The sequence below is a fragment of the Mustela nigripes genome, chromosome 3 (genome assembly GCF_022355385.1).
Source record: "Mustela nigripes isolate SB6536 chromosome 3, MUSNIG.SB6536, whole genome shotgun sequence".
NCBI lineage: Eukaryota > Metazoa > Chordata > Mammalia > Carnivora > Mustelidae > Mustela > Mustela nigripes.
The window spans coordinates 89136548-89156101 of NC_081559.1; the positions used below are offsets into that span (position 1 = coordinate 89136548).

The 19554-nt window shown below is 33.3% G+C and overlaps 1 protein-coding gene across 1 annotated transcript in view; it reads left to right on the forward strand.

The window, feature by feature from the left end:
- The window catches only part of LRP1B (LDL receptor related protein 1B), a 2002169-nt gene that overhangs the window by 1497216 nt on the left and 485399 nt on the right, over positions 1-19554 (forward strand). The window contains exons 38-42 of the mRNA XM_059394361.1: positions 30-159; positions 16455-16581; positions 16717-16868; positions 17176-17300; positions 18682-19053. Of these exons, the coding sequence (XP_059250344.1) occupies positions 30-159; positions 16455-16581; positions 16717-16868; positions 17176-17300; positions 18682-19053 (906 nt within the window). The remainder of the gene's footprint in view (positions 1-29; positions 160-16454; positions 16582-16716; positions 16869-17175; positions 17301-18681; positions 19054-19554) is intronic.

A 19554-nucleotide genomic window follows, 5' to 3' on the forward strand; every position in this document is an offset into this window, starting at 1 on the left:
TATTGTAAACACACCTGTGTTTCTCCTAGGTAACATATATTGGACAGATCATGGTTTCAACTTAATTGAAGTTGCAAGACTCAATGGCTCTTTCCGATATGTAATTATTTCCCAAGGCCTGGATCAACCAAGATCTATAGCTGTGCACCCAGAGAAAGGGTAATTTTAAGCTTTACATATATCTTGAGTTTTAAGTGAGTTTTCTTAAGTTTCATTTAAAAAATCCAGATGTTCATATTAATATTTATTTTTACTCATAGTATTTGAAATGAAACTCAGTATTTTACCTGAGCAAAAAACGAAAAGTTTATTTTCACTCTGTGATGTATATTTTAGAATATATTTGAAGAGGTCATATTTATAACACAGTTCTTTAATGTATGTGTAAATGCAAGTAAGTATACCAACATGTTTCTGGATTCTCAATTTAAAGTTCTACCCTACAACTGTTTACAAAATGGGTATTCACTTACTTGATGAGTGATTAATATCCAACCTCATTCTTCAATATTTCTAAAGCCTCAATTTTCTTTTATAAGTCTACAGTTGCTAAGACAACATATTCATCCCAAGCTTTGTATTTTTTTCCCTTGAGTTCAAGATAAATATGTCTACCTGCCTTTTTGACATCTCCATTTTTCCATTCAGATGTTTCATAGATGCTCAAACTTTGCATATCTAAAATTAAAATGAATTTAATCTGCCATCATTTCTATTAATATTTCTTTTCTAAATATTATCAATCTACTACTCTCCATCTTTGCAACTCCCACTTTAATTAAATCTGTTCTTACCTTACACATACAACACTGCAATAATTTCCCAGTTCATCTCCTAACATCATTAAAGGTTACAGTCAAATTTTTTCCTTCAATATAAATATTGCTTAAATCCTTTTGAGGGATCCTCATTAACTTTGGTGTAAAGCCCAAATTTCTGTTGTGATCCTTCTTTACTTTTATTTTTAATATCTTATTTATTTACTTGTTATCTATCTATCTATCTATTTATTTATTTATTTATTTTAGAGAGAGCATGAGCAGGTGGGCCAGGAACAAAGGGAGAGGGACAAGCAGACTCTGTGCTGAGTGAGGAGAGCCATGTGAGGTTCTGGTGCAAGGGTTAGGGATGGATGCAGGGCACAATCTCATGGCCTTGAGATCAGAAACTGAGCAGCAGTGTAGAGTCAGATGCTCAACCAACTGAGCCGCCAGACATTTCTGTTGTGATCCTTCTGAATCAGACCTTATGTAAAGACTCAGGCTCATATTCCTGCTACTGCCTCTTTGTAATATCTCATTCAGTCTCTGTTGGACTACGTAGTTTTAAAAATATTTTCAGATACTTCCTGTTCTTTTCTATACCTACCCTTTGAACAACCTCTTTCCTTTATCGGCAGTGTTTTCCTTCCCATTTTTACTTTGCTAAATTTTGTTTATCCTTCCCTGGCTTTGTAAACAGATTAGATTGTTCTATTCTGTGAAGTACCTAGTACTTTGATTACTTTCATTTTTTCCTAAATCCCATGCACTAATATTTACTTATTTACTTATATTTATTTGCTTAGTAGCTCTGTTTTTTTTCTCTGGACTGGATGATGTCTCCATTCTTCACTGTGCTATGAGGAGAATAGTCATGCACATTTGGTTTATTTCTCTATCCCCAGTGTTTAGTACAGTGGCTGGTAAAAAATAATATGCAGACTGGTAACTGTTTTTCTTTTAAGCAGTGATATCAGAGTCGTCCTATTATAAAACTTTATATAACTTGCCACCACTGTGTTTCTTTCATTGCTAGTATGATTTGACTTCAGAGTTTTTTGTTGGTTTTTAAATGGCGGATGTTTTTACGTTAATAGAACTCCTCTTCTTTTTGGAGGGATGGGCAAGTGAACCATGGTGTGTTAGATAACATGATGCTGATTTAGAATGAAGTCAATCTATGTAAAACATCAAATTGGCTCTTGTGAAAGTCTACAAACTTTCTTATTTGTTATAGGTTGTATGTTGTTTTGCCAATATCTTCATTTGCTTCAGTTTCTTGACAAATGTTATAAAATTAAGTCATTTTATTAGTACAGTGAAAAAGGGAACAAAAAAGATTAATATAGGAAAGCGAAATAACACCTGCAATTTGTCACATTTCTGGCTAAGATTATGTTGTAAAAATTTAAAAACTTGCATTGATTAAGAATGCTCTTGGATGCAAAAATTTTGAGTGTAAATTTTTGGAGTTTTTCTATTTTTTTTTCCAACTCTTATCTTTACTACATTATATTCTGTCTTAGACTTCATGTCTTGGTCTCACTGTTGCAACATGCTTGATATATCATCAAGGAGTTTGTTTACACTTAAAAAGAAAAGGAAGAGGATAAAAACAGCTTTTCCTTGCTGGATCATATTTGGGAAGAAAAACATCCTTATGTCAATTCCTTTGTTATCCCTTAATCAGAAATAGATTACATGCCCGTCCTTAAATCAGTCAATAGACAGACGGAAAATATTATTTTGACATACTTAACAAGTTATGTCTCATCACATGGGCTTGCATGAGGTCCCATACCTAACAATTTGTACAACAAACTCAGTTTCTCAGCAAACTCAGTTTCTATTACTAGGACAGATCTTGAGGAAGTGAATTTCAATGAATTTCAAAGAGACATTATTAGGAAGAAGGAAACCAATTCTCTTGATTTTTCCATTTTAGTAGTCATTCCAACACGCTCTCCTTTCTTAGTTCATTTTCTCTTCGACACCTTAATTTTGACGTTCCCCAGGGCTCAGTCCTTGGTGTCATTCTCTCTTTGGTAGTCTCATCCCACCTAAATGTTAAAGACTGTAAAATGTTGAAAGCAAGACCCACCTCACTCTAAACTCTATTTTTTTATGTTATGGACTACTTCTTCAAACAGATCTGTGGCAGACTTTATTTTCCAAAATGATTACAATAGTATCTGCCATTTCACATGCTCTCCTTAAAATGTGATACTGACACTTCCAAACAGAGGTGAGCATCTTTTCCATATGCTTGAATTTGGGTGGATCTCTGACTATTATGGAAGTGATACTGTGTAAAATCTAAGGCTGTATCATAAGAAAAAAGAAAACTTTTACATGGTTATCTTGGGACATTCTTAGAAACCACCCACTCTGCTATGAGGAAGCCAAGGTACACCATGAAGGGGCCAGTGTAGGTGTTCCAGCTAACAACCCTAGCTAAGGTCTGAGCTAAGAGCCAGTACCAATTGCTAGATATGTTGAGTGAGTGGATCTAAATGATTCCAGTCCCTAGCTTCTATGTCACCTCCACCTTGGTGGCACCACAGTCGATGTGAAGAAGGAATGAATGGTTCCTACTGAGCTCTTATCAAATTGCAAATGCAGAAGTAAGTAAGTTACTGTTGTTTTAAGCCTTTAAATTTGGAGGGGTTTGCTAGAAGCAATAGATAACCAAAGAAGATCCACCAGAAATCTTAACCTTAACAAGTTCAAAACAGAACTGACTCTTTCTCTATAATTATGAGTCCTCCATTAGTTGATGCCTGTCCTATTACTTCAGTTGCTTAGGTCAAAACACTTGGTATGATCTTTGATGTCTCTCTCATATACCCTATATCTAATATAGCAGGAATTCTGTTACCCTTTCAGCATATTTAAAGGCTCACAACAAACCCAAAGTAGTATTATTTCCTCTATTTAACAGATAAGGAAACTGATTCAGCTATTTTAAATATTACTCTCCTTTCAAATTGATATGTGGGAGAGTAGTTTTTCTAAACTCAAAAGTCATGCTACAATGTATGCATATGCATGTGTGTGTAACGTATCACACATATACATATATATTGGAAAACATTACAAAAATTAATAACCAAAAATATCAAAATACAAGGAAACAATTTTAACAGTTTCAGGATAAAACTGTAATGAAAATTTAAAAATCAGAAGTATAAGTGAAAAAAGAGATAATCCATAATGAGAAAATGCTGGAAAAAAATTAGGAGAAGCTTGTAAAATAATTTTGACTTGAGTTTGATTTCCTGTTCCCCTGTAGAGGCCCTTACCTACAACCAAGTATATACCATTACATCTTAAGACTGTGAAGGAAGGATGTGCTTCTGTTTAATTCCAAGACTGTAACACGTGACTCAATTGAATATGTGCATATCACACTCATAAACTTAAAAATAAAAATATACTTTTGGCAATGTGATTGTACTTTAAAAATATCTTTCTAAATTATAATTTATAATCAAGCAATAAATCATTATAGCCTCAGTAGAGAAAATTTGATCGATTGCTCTATTGTGGGTAATTATTCTAATGGTAGGAACAAATATAATTTGAATGTTATAAAATCCCAGAGATACATAGGAAATGAGTTTGTTTCTAATAAAGAATTTCTCCCCCCTGTATTTATAATAAGCCCAACACTTCATTTGTATGATCGAGGGTGTCTTGTGCCTGGCCTATTATAGATTCATGTAGTTCAATTTAGCAGGCCTCTTGCTGCTGCTGCTTGTCAATCTGTAGTTTTCTTATTTATTTATTTATTGTTGAAACATAGTGTAGGAACTCAAGTTGTTGTTCCACGTCTTCTTCTCTTTAAGTATATTTTTATAACTCCACAGCCATTAGTAGAAAAACATACCTACTTCTCTCTAAGATGATTGAGAACATCAGGCAAAAGGACCCACATATACTCTGATTTCTACCAGTTTATTAAAAAAAAATTTAGAGTGCAGCACGCTGGGTGCAAGGTCATGTCAGGCATCTCCATCTCTTCTTCAGGTTTCAGTTCAGTATATCTTGACAAAATAGGACTACTTATAGTGTGAAAGACACTGGTAGGCACTGTAAAGTATGATAGTATAAAAATCAGATGCTGCTTCTGTTCACAATGAGTTTTCTGTTTTAACAGTTTCAGTTAAAATAATAGTCTCAGATTGTAACGTGAGATTCATTTTCAGGTTTAAAAAGCTTAGATCAGTATGACTCAAGCCTAAATCTCATGTTAACCTAATTTCTGTAAGATCTTTGTAAAGTTACACTTAGTTTTAAGAAAAAAGAGATTGTGTATAATCAGAGTAGGTGATCACAGTGAGGGTAGTAGCAACAATGGTGATGCTTAGTCAAGGTTTTATAGAGAAGACTTGAAGGAGAGAGGTCTCTGAGATGGGGAGGAAATATATCATATGAAGAAGAAATAAAATAATCAAAGCATTGGTAGTGGCAAAGCAAAGGCCATTGGCAAGAGTATAGCCACATAGAGAAGAGCCTATAGGTAGCTGGGATAACTTGGAGCCATAAAATAGACAATAGCATTCTCCACATATTAAAGAAATTACCACAAACACCTTCTCTACTTTCCTAAGTGGATATTAAAATGATCCTAGACTCTCTTCTAAACCTTCTTTCTGGCCCCAAAGCCTCCACATAAGCAATGGTTAGAAGTGTAATGAGAGTTTATTGAAATTGTAGCATTGTTTAAATTAGGAAATTCTTAGAAATAGTTACTATCCTAGTCAGATTCTTATGGGGGAGGGGGTTCTTTCTTTACCCTCAAGCCAAGTAATGGAGACAGCTACAGGCAAATATGTAAAGGGGAGACTAAAATAAATAGAAAAGTTCAGTAAGTGAAAAGAAAAGGAAAAAAAAAGGAAGGAAAGGGAAGGGAAGGGGAAAGAAAAGAAAAAAAAAAAAAGAAAGGAGAAGAGAAGAAAAGAAAAGAAAAGGTCACTTTCTCACTCTAAGTCCTTAGGCCAGCAGGAGTTTGATCAAAGCTGCAGAGAGGGAAACATTTTAAAATACTTATGAAATAATAAGTTTGGATTCAGAAAGATCCAGTCTTTTATGACTGAAAACAATAATTTTAACATTATTTTTTTTCTTTTAACTGAAATTGTCTGGATTGGACGTCCTGGATTCTTCTGGAAAAAAGATATTCAGTAGAGTATATGGAATCAAGAGTTGGATAAATATAAAGTCACTTTGGTTTATGCCAATGGTTCAGACTCTGCAATAAACTATGGTAGTGAATGAGATCACCAAAAAAGAGTACAGAAAAAAAGAAGTCTAAGGACAAAAATGAAGAATGTTTATAGTTAGGGGATGAAATAATTAAGAGAGAGGAAAAAGAAAATCAACAATAAGGCCAAAGAGAAAGAAAAGTGGACATTTCAAGCCCTCAGAAGATTACTTTATCATAGAAGTCAAGGGTGAGACAGTTCCAGGGAGAAGAGGGTGCCAGCAGTAAAGAGCTGAGGAGAGATTAAAGCAAAGGACGGAACATGAAGTTGGTGATCAGTATGATATTGTTAATTTTTATTAATTTCAGGAAAGTGGTAAGGACAGAAGCCAAATATAAAGAATGAATAAATGAAGCATAATTAGAATGTAGAACTAGCATATTTCATCTACAGTGACAGAAATTTGAGCAATGAAGGGAAAGAGGGAACAATAGAAATGTTGAGAAGATAGTAGGGTATGGAGAAAGTTTTCCTCTGTGTAGGAGTCGGGGGTTCTCCACATGTTCATAGACAGAGGGGAAGAAACTGGTGGAAAGGCAAATTCAGGCAGTGTAGGAAGAACACGGACAACAAAGAAGCAATAGAGTGGGGCAGGGAGAATAGAGGACCAGAAAGCAAAATGGACAAAATTTGTGTCTTACATCAGGTATCCTAGAAGATCCTGGAATGAGAATTCAGTTCAGGAAATGGGAGAGAATCAGGATAGGAAAAGGGAAGAGGCCAAACAAAAGGTCAGCTGTGAGCAAGGTCCAGGTCTCCACTGATTACTTGGGGAGCTCTGGAGTATAAACCTCACTTGAGAGCAAGGGAATTTGGCTTTCAAACTCCCACCCAAACATTCATTGAATGAGGACAACCCTTGGGCGACCTATATCCCCAAGATTTCAAGCTCTCAGAATTGCTTGTGAAAGAAGAGTTGCTAGTTCCTGTTCTCTCAAGAAAAGTGCCTGTGGGAACTGTTAGAGACAAAGGACACAGAAGCTGGGGCTGGTGAATATAGAAAGAGGAAATAAGTCTGAGGGTGTCTAGGTGGAGCACCAGCAGAGTTTGGAACCCCAAGTTGGATGTCTTCTACCTTTGAGGTCTTCTGAAATATCTTGATCTTAAATGCCTATGCCCTTTTTTGATTATTGAAAGGATTAAATGAGGTAAATTTAAGTGAAAGCTTTGAATTAGGGAAATTTCTCTTCCTCGCTCTAATTTTGGAGATGGAGTGAAGAGATAGGATGGAACAATAAAATATATTTTAGCAATTAAAATTAGTGAAATTGAAGAAACTCAGGCTTGTAGGTGATAGCCATAAGAGTAAGGGTAGCAGCTTTAAATGGATAAATAAGTTTTGTTAAAACTATTGTGGTGACTAGAATATGAATAAAAGAACTTAAAGTAACATGAATCCAACTGGGATAGATTTCTAGGATCTAATTAGTATGTTTCTATGACCTAGAGTAGAAATAGCACCTTAGCAGTAGCAAAAAACAAAAAACAAAAAACAAAAAAACAAAACAAAACAAAACAAAAATAACACACACACACACACACACACACACACACACACACACGAGAGAGAGAGAGAGAGAGAGAGAGAGAAAGGGAACTGGTCGTGACAGATTCAAAGATGGATTGTAATGGAATAACCATGAGTTGCCGGTCAGGAGCTGAGGTCTAGAAGTTAGTCACGGAATCATGGAAACCTAAAACAGTATATTAAAGTCAGAGAGTAAGGAGTAAGGACACAAATGACTAAGACAACTCTATAAATTAAGAAATGATTTCAGAATTGGTAAAATTGGAAATAGAGCAGTCCCATGTGGTAATTAAGATGAGTGTGTGGCCTTGCTTATGTAAGGTAGGGGTAAAGGAGGGATATAGGTCCCTGGAACAGATGAGGTGAACGTGAGCTGAGATATTCACAAGATCATCAACATGAGTCATGTGAAGTCCCTAAGAATGTCCACAGTGGAGGGAGAAGATGGCCAAGTTTTCAGTGAGTAGTAAAGCAATTAAATAAATTCAGTGGTCAGTTGTGATGGTGATGACGTGGTATGAGAAAGCAGGATGTGTGAATGTATGCTGTGAATGTTTTAAAATAAGTGAGTATAACCTCAGAGAAAGTTTTCTTTCTTATTTAAATCTTCTCTACTTTAATTTTCTCAGGTATCTCATGCAATGACTCTGCTGTCATCCTTAATTCATTCCTTTTGATGAAGCCTTTCTCTTTCAAATAAGATCAGATCTCTCTCATTTGAAACAAACAAACAAAAAAGAAAAAAAAAACAGTATCTTATTTCTCCCTGCATGTTTACTTCTCAACTTCTTAGAGAAGTTCTCAACTTCTGTTCCTTCCAGAATTGTTAAAATTTATCCATAGCCAAATTCATATTTTTTCTAGATTTCACACCATTTGCCTTCTCTTTGACATATTTTTTCAATGTTACCCACTCAAGAATTTATTTTCTCTATTACCTTCTCTAACTCCGAGTTCTCTTGCTCTCTCTCACCCCCTCCATGTACCTCCTCAACACATCTCTCTTCTCGTGTATGTCTTTATATGCCATTCCCTTTCTTGTTATATTTACCCTTCAAAACATATGTTCATGTTTTTTTACATCATTCAAAGCATTGCATCCAAAGTCTTATTTTCATTCCTTCACTTATATTTCCATTTTTCTTTAGAAAATCTTTGATTGTCCACTGTCATAGAAATTTAAGCATCCAGCTCTTTTTTTTTTTTTTAAGATTTTATTTATTTATTTGACAGAGAGATCACAAGTAGGCAGACACAGGTAGAGATGGGGGGTAAGCAGGCTCCCTGCTGAGCAGAGAGCCCAATGTGGGGCTTGATACCAGGACCCTGGGATCATGACCTGAGCCAAAGGCAGACGCTTTAACCCACTAAGCCACCCAGGCACCCCACTGTCATAGAAATTTAATATATCCACCTACCTTTAATCTACTGACTTCTTTGCCTAGCTATTGTATGTCTTTTTGTCCTGACAAGATTGAAACTTACTTTAGGTTTTCTGTAGTTTTTCATCTGTCACTAACTTCTGTCATCTCTTATATCCAGATGTTCTCTTAGATTTCCCATTTCTTTCCATCGCAACTGTGAGGTCAGCATAGACTCAGATGGAGTAGCTCATTAAATATTTTTGAATTCCTAATTTTAAGCCCCCCAAACAAAATTTACATTTTAATCCATAAAACAAGTAATCTTTGAAATATATAGCAATAATTCAAGTAATATTTACTCCATACCTCACTTCTTTTTAAGAATATTTCTTAAAAATTAATTAAGTCACATGGATAGATGTTTCTCAGTTTTTATAGTTAAGAATTGATACACCTTTTTAAATGCTATGCTGATTTTTAGGAAATGTTTATTAGAACATTGGCTTCCAGGAAATATTACATAGACTAGGTGTCAAAATTCATATCATATGAATAAAGTACAGCATTTTCATATTCTCGATGTTTGAAGTTAAAACATGTCAGGTAATGTTGCCAAAGAAAAAGGTGAACAATGATGGAGTAAATTAGCTGAATCCAAGATATAAATGGGTCTTGAAAGGTGGTCTCGAAGCCTGTTCTGAACAATGGGGACTTGAAATCTTTTAAAATATAACCAAATACAAAATACAAAGCATGTATGAATTTACTTCAGCTTGAAAAATTAGTTTCTCGCTTCTGTTGACTTTTTGTAAGGCAATACTTCCTTTTAGAAAAACTGAAATGTAATAATTTTTTATGCTAAAAACTCACTTCCTACAGTAGGAATCACAGTATGTCACTTTGTATAATACCAAAAAAGTTGGTTAATTTTCCATAGTGTATTATCTCTAAGTGAAGCACAAATACTAATTTTTTTTAAACTGGACTATGCATTGTTTTGTTAATCTAGCTTTAGATATTTATGATCATAAATAATTTGCTGAAAAGTGTTTCTTTTCATAGGATTCAACTTAATATAGGATTTTAGTGTTTGACAACTACATATTGTCAAGTGGTCTTTGATTTTATATATATATATATATATGTATATATGCTGTTAGAATATGCTTAACGATATACAAAAGATCTTGAATGATAGTTTAGCTCATTTTGAGATAGCAAGAGTACAGCATAGCTTAACACTATATCCTAAAGTATGCGTTCATCTCAAGGCAAGATGACATATATAAAAAACAAGTCGATTTAAATTTGGTTTGCAGTGGAAATAATGGTGGAATCAGGCTGTTAGTATGTAATATTAAGATGCCACGATGATCAAATAACTCAGAACATCCCCCAAATTATAGGCAGCTACCTCTATAGGTCTCTAAGAAAAGCATATAAAGAAATTATAACAAATGGAAGAAAAGCATCACACTATTTTTCACTAGAAATTTCCTCAAAAATTCTGCTAACACCCTGTTTTAAAGCTAGTTAGGTTTTGCTCACCTGACCTTTTACTTTATGCTTCACCTTCACTCCTTAACCTCTAAACATGAATCTTAGATCTTATCCTCCCTGCTAAAAGCAGGAAAGGAGGACTGGAAGTAATAAAGATGCTTTGGGCTATCTCTTTAACTCAGTGGCTGATGGAGGAGAAAGAGAGGCCAGTGAGTTCATGCCAATTCCCACTACAGGAGGGAGCTTCTGGTTCAGAACACCAAAGTCATGTTGAATAGAAACCAGAAACAGCCACACATAAACGTATGAACTTACACTGATTTTTTAAAGGCTGACCAATAAAACTGTGGTTAAAGGGTAAAAGAGAAATTTGAAAGATTTGTTTCTCTATGCACCTATGGAAATTGTCTCAGTATCTTTCGATGTGGACTATCCAGGGTAGGTTGGATAGACTCATGTATTTGAGACAAGTTAGAGGTCATAAAACAAATTGTAGATTTCTGTATAATATTTTAAGAAATCTAAATCAGCTTATGAATACTGTAAGTCTAGGCTCTAAGAATCTAGGTATTAAATATTTCATAGGAAAATATATATATTTTAGGGACACATTAAATATAATATATTTGGGATACCAAAAATGAATAAAATATGACCTTTTACTCAGGAAAAACTTGTGAAACATGTAAATAGCAAAGTAATATCATATATGTATATGTGCATATTTATTAAAATGAGAATATGTACAATGAGGTAGGTATAAATTAATTAATTAAGGAACTAAATATAATACAAGCTATAAACATAATATGCTATCGCATTACAGATGCCAAATATATTTTTCTTTGTGAAGTATTATTGATACTTCTCCAGTATTGGCTGGGCATACACATAATAATTGTTTCACTCAATATTGTGAAGTAAGGAATCAAGAAGGAATCTGATGTAAAATGTAAGAATAACAGAAACCAGAGCAAAACCTGTAGAATAAATGATAAATATTATTTTAACTTTTAACAGAAAAAGAGAACAACCCAAATGGCCTAGATTTTTATTTTGGTTCAAAAGAAAAGTTCATTTCTGAATTGTTTATGGAAATGACAACTTCTCTCACCACTGTACATTTTCAGAGTTGAAGCCTGTACTTGTATGACTTTGAGACTTAAAGCTTAAATATTTAAATCAAATTAAATTAAATACTTAAAGTTTCAAGTGTTTCTACTGGCATTTTTTTAAGATAATTCTTTATTTACCCTTTTGCCTCTACCGTTAATCAGTGGGTTTCATGAGGGTTGCTAAGGCACTAAATGTGGTATCATCAGCCGCCAGCACATAATAAGTACCTACTTGATATTTGTTATGTGAGTGCATGACTGCATTAAAAGAATACATTTGAGAATCATCCACCAAACTACAGACCAAAAAAAAAAAAAAAAAAAAAAAAAGAGTAGTGTTCAAGGTTATACTCTCTCTAGACTCTTCCTTTTAGCGCGTGTTCTGCTATCTGTGCCTGAGTTCTTTTTATATTAGAGTAACCTCTAAGCAATAGTAACACATTCAGGACACTTGAAAAGTGATTTGGGATTGGCATGGAATGCTTTCTCAAAACAAAATTGCACATTAAATGAAGAACAAGGAAATGTGAAGAAGCCCTCCCAGGAATAGAGAAGGTTCTACTTTACACCGTTTCCTCACAGGGGATGAAGGATGTCAATTCATGTACTCACGAAATGTATTCAGAGCTTTATATTATTTGCACGTACCCTAAAGATGGAGACATTGACATGTTGGCCTACAAAGCATTTGATTAGTATGAGTTTTAAGTTATTTTAATGAAACTGCTAAGGCATGGAAAATTGCAAGCAGGTTTTTGTCAGATAAAACTCATGCTCTCATAAAGGCTAGCTGCTATTGTTAATTTGTAGGGTTTTTGTTTTGTTTCTTTTTGTTTTTAGGTACTTTTTGCTGATAAAGTAACATAATGTTGACTTCCCAGTATGGCAGAGGGAACAATAATATATATATATATATTTAAGATTTTATTTATTTATTTGATACAGAAAGAGATCACTAGTGGTCAGAGAGGCAGGCAGAGAGAGGGGGAAGCAGACACCTTGCGGAGCAGAGAGCCCGATATGGGCTTGGTCCTAGGAGCCTGAGATCATGAGCTGAGGCGAAGGCAGAGAGGCTTAACCCACTGCGCCACCCAGATGTCCCAACAGGAACATTCTTGATTCTCAATCAAGGCATCTACCTATAAAAGAATTACATGATCTTCATTTGTGTGCCAGCATGGAAATTTTTGGTTTTATCTCATCTTTCCTTAGCATATCTGATAAAGTATATAATCATGCTATCTCATAAGGGCATAGGAATAGAAAGAAGTGGGAGGGTATTGTAAAAATTGAAACCCAGATCTGTTTCAAAGGAAATCGTTTAGCAGTTAAAAAGAGAATCTTAAATTCAAAAAAAGGATTGATTCGAATTAGTTGCTTTTCACTATTTTCTTATGTCTAAAAGCATCACATTTAATCCTGTTCTTTTTATCATAATTTGGCCTTATTCATTCTTTTCTTTCTATCTCACACTTTTTACCCTTCCCTACCAAAGCCAAAGCTTTATGTTAGCTTTTTTTTTCGAAAAAAAAATTTATTTGTAATTATACAAGGGCATTTGTAATATTTTCTATATTTTTGAGCTTTAACTAATTTTGAGAGGAAAAAAAGATTTGTTTTCCTTTCTAAGTGTACCTGTATGTAAGGTAATTCTGATTATTGGTACAATGGTCATAAGATGCATTCAATAAACTTTTGGGGACTTTAGGATTTTCGGTGCTACCAAGTGGAATATTTTACCTGCTATTCAAATATCAATAATTAATTGGGCATTAATATTGGAACATAATGTGTATTCATTGCACATTTTCCTGCCAAAAACTTCAGTGTCTTATTAAGACAATGTGGATATTTGTGTTATGATGATTTCTGACATTATTCTTATAATCCTTTCAAACCAATTTTGGAATGTCCCATTTTTGATTTTGTGATTGTAAATTATATAACTGCAAGCCTCTGTAAATTCCCATATTACTAGGGAATAATATGGGAATATGGGAATAGTAAATTCCCATATTACTAGGACAAATTATTATCCAGAGAAACTTCAATTATACAACACAGCATTTGATTTAGACAATTCTGAACATTTCTAGGTCTGGAATAACCTTGAGAAGTATTTTTAGTGCTAGATTAACCAAGCTAATTCTCTAAAAGCAATTTCCTTCACTATATCATATACCTCAACAAACAATTCACTGTGGCAAATTTTGAACTCAAATGGGAACAAAATCAGTCTGTAATGCTGTCACTGGATCTTAATTTCCATGGGGTTTCAAAACCAGTGACAGAGATTTTAATTTCTTTCCTTTGTGAAAAATCACATTTAGATACCAAAATCTATGTTCATTAAAGTTATCTCAAGTACATCTATGTAAATTACTATCTTAAATTAGTTATAATTTTCTCCCTGCAGTTTTATAAGCTTAGTGTTCTTTTTCTACATTTAGTTATAATCCCTGAAGGTTCTCAAGGTGCTAATTCTATTCGATTCCTTATTTTTAAATTTCAGTTTAAGGAGCAAATAAATTACTCCTTTCCTAACACTCATAAAGTGTTGCTTAATTTTAGTAGGTATAGAATCCTTTAGTTTTATTAAGTTGATAAATTATTTAGCCATAAAAGTGATTCCCGTAGTCAGATCTGGCTTCATATATAATGATGATTTATCAAATTGCTATGGGAAATTTGAGTAAAATCTGTACTTAAGACAATTTTATTTTGGATAGTTTTAATTCTTAAGTTTATAATCATTCATCAAGACTCCTGCATGGAAGTATTACAGATTTAAAATAAATAGGAACTACTTGAGAAAAAAGAACAAGAGAGACTTGTTTCTCAATACTAAGACCTTTTATCATGGCTTGTTTTGTGTTTTTAAGTATGAGGATCTTTGTTCTATTCCTTATACCTAGGGAAAAATAGCATTTGATATAAGATTATTATATCATTGTATTATATTTATACTTATCGAGACAACATAGAGAATACACCATAGGCCTAGGTTCATAAAGCCTGAGTGAAATTCCTGGCTTGAACCCTTCCTTGTCATCTATGAGATTGTAGATCATTAACTTCCAGAGCCACAGTTTCCATACCTGTGAGCATTAGAGCTTAAATATTATTAAATGGCTAATTTGCCCTGCTCACTCGAAGTAATATTTTTTATTATTCACTTAGTGCATTTGGAAGCAGATATTATTAAATAAAATGTATATTGTACATATTTCCTTTCATACTTGAACTCTGAAATATGTTAAAGTACATGACATGAATCTGACTGTCTGTGCTGGTTCCCACAGTACCTTCTTCCCAGTGTCACATCCTCCGCCATTTTAACACCGTGACTGACTAGTCATTTTAGGAGCATTATTAGTGCTGAAAATTTTCTTTTAAAACATTAAATGGGGCAACAAATTTGGCCTCTCAGTAATCTAATTTATTTTTTTTAATATAATGAGAATCCCCATTAAAGTTTAAAAAAATTATTAACTTTAATGCAAGTGTAGATTTTTTTTCATGCCTGTTTCAGCATAGATCTAACCAATAAAATATTAGTTGGATTTCTTGCTACAGATTTCCCTTTATGATTTATAGAGCTTGTGAATATGAATGAAAGCTTCTTCAGGACTAATATACTTGGAATTCTAGCTACACCTCTTTTTCATCTGGTTGTAAAAGTCCAACACATTTATTTTATATAGCATTTTCAGGAAAAAAAATCAACTTTTAAAATAAATCAAAAAAATATGCATAAAGGGAATACATATATTTTTATATAGTTTATCTTTTTTATGGATGAATAGTAAGTTCATTAAGTGGATACTAAATATGAATGTACATCTTTGATTTTTCTTTATCCAATCTCATTTTCTCATGTATGATCACACATATATGTATTCTAATATGCACAGAATATTATCCAATTTTGCCTGAATGAATCAATGATTGCCATATTTTTCTAAAGTCTAATTGTCATTTTCTGATGGTTGGCTAAAAACTTCAGTGGGCACAGCTTCAGAAGAGTGGATCCTGAAAGCATATATTTTGCATTATAATATGTTTGTAATATAAATATTATATATGTTGAGTGAATGAGTGAAAAAAGCACAGATAACATGCCTTCTATTTTTCTACATTTAGTTTTTTGGTTGTGTTTTATTTCAGCATGCTCTGGATTTTCTTTTTGTATTTCATTTTCTTCCATATTCCATTTTGCTTTATGAGATTACTAAAATAGGAATGTCTACTTTTGTATGAATACGCACTTTATGATTGCTTCACAGGATAACTTACAAACTTCAAATTAGAATAGTTAGATTTAGCAATGTAATTAGATAGAATTAAAATTATAGTGCTTTTATGTATGCATTAATAAATCAAATATTTATCTATAACTAATTTTTATTTTAAAATTTTCTAATTTTCTAGTGCTGTAAGTGTCCTAGCACATGAAAAGGAGAAAAAAATCACTGACTTCCTTGAACTTATTGTCCAGTGGAGACAAAAGACATTAATAAAAAATAACGCTGTACAGAAATAGAAGAAATGTAACAGAGTAAATTTGCCACTCTAGTCCATGCAGAATGTATGGTACAGTAATCAGAACACAGAAGAATTTTTGAGGGAAATGATGTTTGAAATAGGAACAAGAGCAAATTAGTCAAACAGGTTGGAGAAGATCATTTCAGACAAGGAGTTGAATTTGCAAAGTATTCTGGAGGGATTTTAATCCATCCTTGTGATTTCTATGAATAATTAAATATTATTTACAATAAAAATTATTTTTATAAACAGAAACACATGAGTGTATTGATTTCTAAAATGTATTACTTTTGTATTGATGTTACTGCTTTATTATTAATAATTGTGTTTTGTGTCTATTTGCATATTACTATAAATCAACAATTTCATTTCAGATTCTTGTTCTGGACTGAATGGGGACAGATGCCTTGCATTGGAAAGGCTCGCTTAGATGGTTCAGAGAAGGTTATCCTTGTAAGCATGGGAATAGCATGGCCAAATGGTATCTCCATTGACTATGAGGTGTGTTGGATTTCTTAAGTATTTAAAGCGCATTAACTGCCAACTTGCATTAATCCATTCTTACTATTCCCTTGCTTTTTAATAAATCATTTAATCCCCAACTGCTTCTAATATTACTTTTCAATCGATCTTTAGGAAAACAAATTGTACTGGTGTGATGCTCGTACAGACAAAATAGAAAGAATCGACCTTGAGACTGGAGGGAATCGTGAGATGGTGCTGTCAGGGAGCAATGTGGATATGTTTTCAGTTGCAGTCTTTGGGGCTTACATCTACTGGTCTGACAGGTAATTTATTTTTTCATAAGTATTTGAGTCTCAAAATGTTATTTCAGTGCCAGTTGCTTTACCCTTGTAGGATTAGCCATTCCTTAGCAAGGTCATAAAACGGATCTCACAAAGCCATGTTATTTCCACAGAAAGTCAGGCACTCTCGCTTTTCCTGGCTCAAGTATTTCAATGTCACAGACTAAACTTGTTTTTTTTTTTTTTTTTTCCCCCTTCTGCTTGGCCATCTGTTATCTTCAGTTTAAACAATTGACTTGATGTGAATTACTTAAAGATTGTTGATCATGTATGTTCAACTTCTTGTCAGAGCACATGCCAATGGGTCCATCAGAAGAGGCCACAAGAATGATGCCACAGAAACCATAACCATGAGAACAGGCCTTGGAGTCAACCTGAAGGAGGTTAAAATCTTTAATCGAGTAAGAGAGAAAGGTCAGCATTCTTATATAATGAATACATCTTATGTCATCCCCCTCCTATTTTTTCGACATTTATCAAACTTAAGTTAGGGATTCTTATCTGAATCAAAAAAACCTCAAAACTCTATTTTTTACATCTAATTTCCTACAAAAATCATACAGTACCCTAATGAGATGAATATATAATAGTTCATACATAGATATGTTTGCCTAGGGCAGTGTATGTATATGGAAGTGTTATATACCTGGAATGTCTTCATTATAGGTTTGGGCTAAGTAATATAAAGTATCTATATCTATTTCTATATCTATCTACTGAACAAAAAATGCATTGCATAATTAGGATACTATAGAATAAAAAGCAGACAAAAATATGTGTTTGGGGTTATATTTTGATATATAAAGTGATTATAGCTTCAGAAGTTTACTGTGGGTGTGAAATATTTCTGAAGTCATCACTTCTTTAAAATGTGTATTTTGAAACTGTTATGATGATGGTTTGGATTTTTTAAAAATTTACCTCAGTCAAATTAAGTGCCTATTTTATGCCATTAAATATCAATTTTAATGTCCATCGAAATAATTATAATTAATTTTCTTGACATCAAAGATAGGTGTGATAATTTTAGAACTGATGATGGATTCATGGAGGAAAATTAGCCTGATGGAGAAATCTTAATATATTACATCTTCCCTCCAAACTGAAGCAAAAACTTATGCTTAGTATACTTAGAAGGTTAGGTGCATTGCAGTTGTAAATTTCTTTGATAGCTTTCGTATTTCAGAGGCAAGATTTTAAAGCAGTGCACACTTTGTTGGTGAATTCAGTTCATGTTTTGAAAGAATTGCTACTTGTGCTAAAGATTATAATACATAGAACCTATTGCAATTCAGCATCAAGTTTCAAAAAAGACTTATACACTTAACTGGCTGATTGAGGGAAAATTTTAATGCTTTTATTTGGATGGTGTTTGGAGCAGAAGAATGTGATCTTTGAAATAAGAAATCCACGATTTTAAACTGGTATAAAAAAAAATCAGTACTTTAGAGTACTTGATTATTTTTCATTCACCAGTATTAAGAATAAAAAGACAGGGGCACCTGGGTGGCTCAGTGAATTAAGCCTCTGCCTTCAGCTCAGGTCATGATCTCAGGGTCCTGGGTCCAAACCCCACATCAGGCTTCTGTTCAGCAGGGTGCCTGCTTCCACCCATCTCTCTGCCTACTTGTGATCTCCTCTCTCTGTCAAATAAATAAATAAAATCTTTAAAAAAAAATAAAAAGACAGACCAACATTATTTTTTAAATATTTCTGTAAGAAAAAATAACTTGAAAAACAAAAGAAAAACACAAATATATGTTTGTGTACATATGTATATTTTTTTCCTCTTTAGGGACCAATATTTGTGCCAAAGACAATGGTGGATGTCAGCAACTCTGTCTTTATAGAGGAAATTCTCGGAGAACTTGCACTTGTGCCCATGGATATTTGGCAGAGGATGGAGTTACTTGCCTAAGGCATGAAGGCTATTTGCTGTATTCAGGGAGAACAATATTAAAAAGTATACATCTTTCTGATGAAACCAATTTAAATTCACCAATAAGGCCATATGAGAATCCACATTATTTCAAGAATGTCATAGCTTTGGCTTTTGACTACAATCAAAGAAGAAAAGGTACCAACCGAATCTTTTACAGTGATGCACACTTTGGAAATATACAGCTTATTAAAGATAACTGGGAAGACAGACAAGTAATCGTGGAAAGTAAGTACAATAATTTTTAAAAATAATTTGGTGAAATGAGTATCACTTGTATTAGCAGAGAAATTAGAGTGGTAATTGCATGTAGCAATTACATTTTTTTGCGTTTATGTTCAAGAATAATGCACCTATATTATCTGATCCGCCAAAGTCAAAAAATCAATTTACTCTTAGCATGTCCTGTATGTATATTTTGATTATTAGTTTCTAATCTTGAACTTTCAATATATTCCTCATACAACCTATCTCTTTTCTTTCTATGTGATTTCCATATATCCCCCACATTTCCAATTTCACGATACTTGAGGTCAGTCCTTTTCATTACTTTTTAAATCGCAAATTAGTTTATTAAATTAATTGTAAAGTATTCAAGTAATATGGATTTAAAAATGAAATTTCTCACTCATCATTGCAATACCAATTCCATATACTCATCCACAGCTCATAGCTGTCATGCCTTCAGAATTTTTTTCATGTGTGTGTATGTAATTTGTAACTACAAAA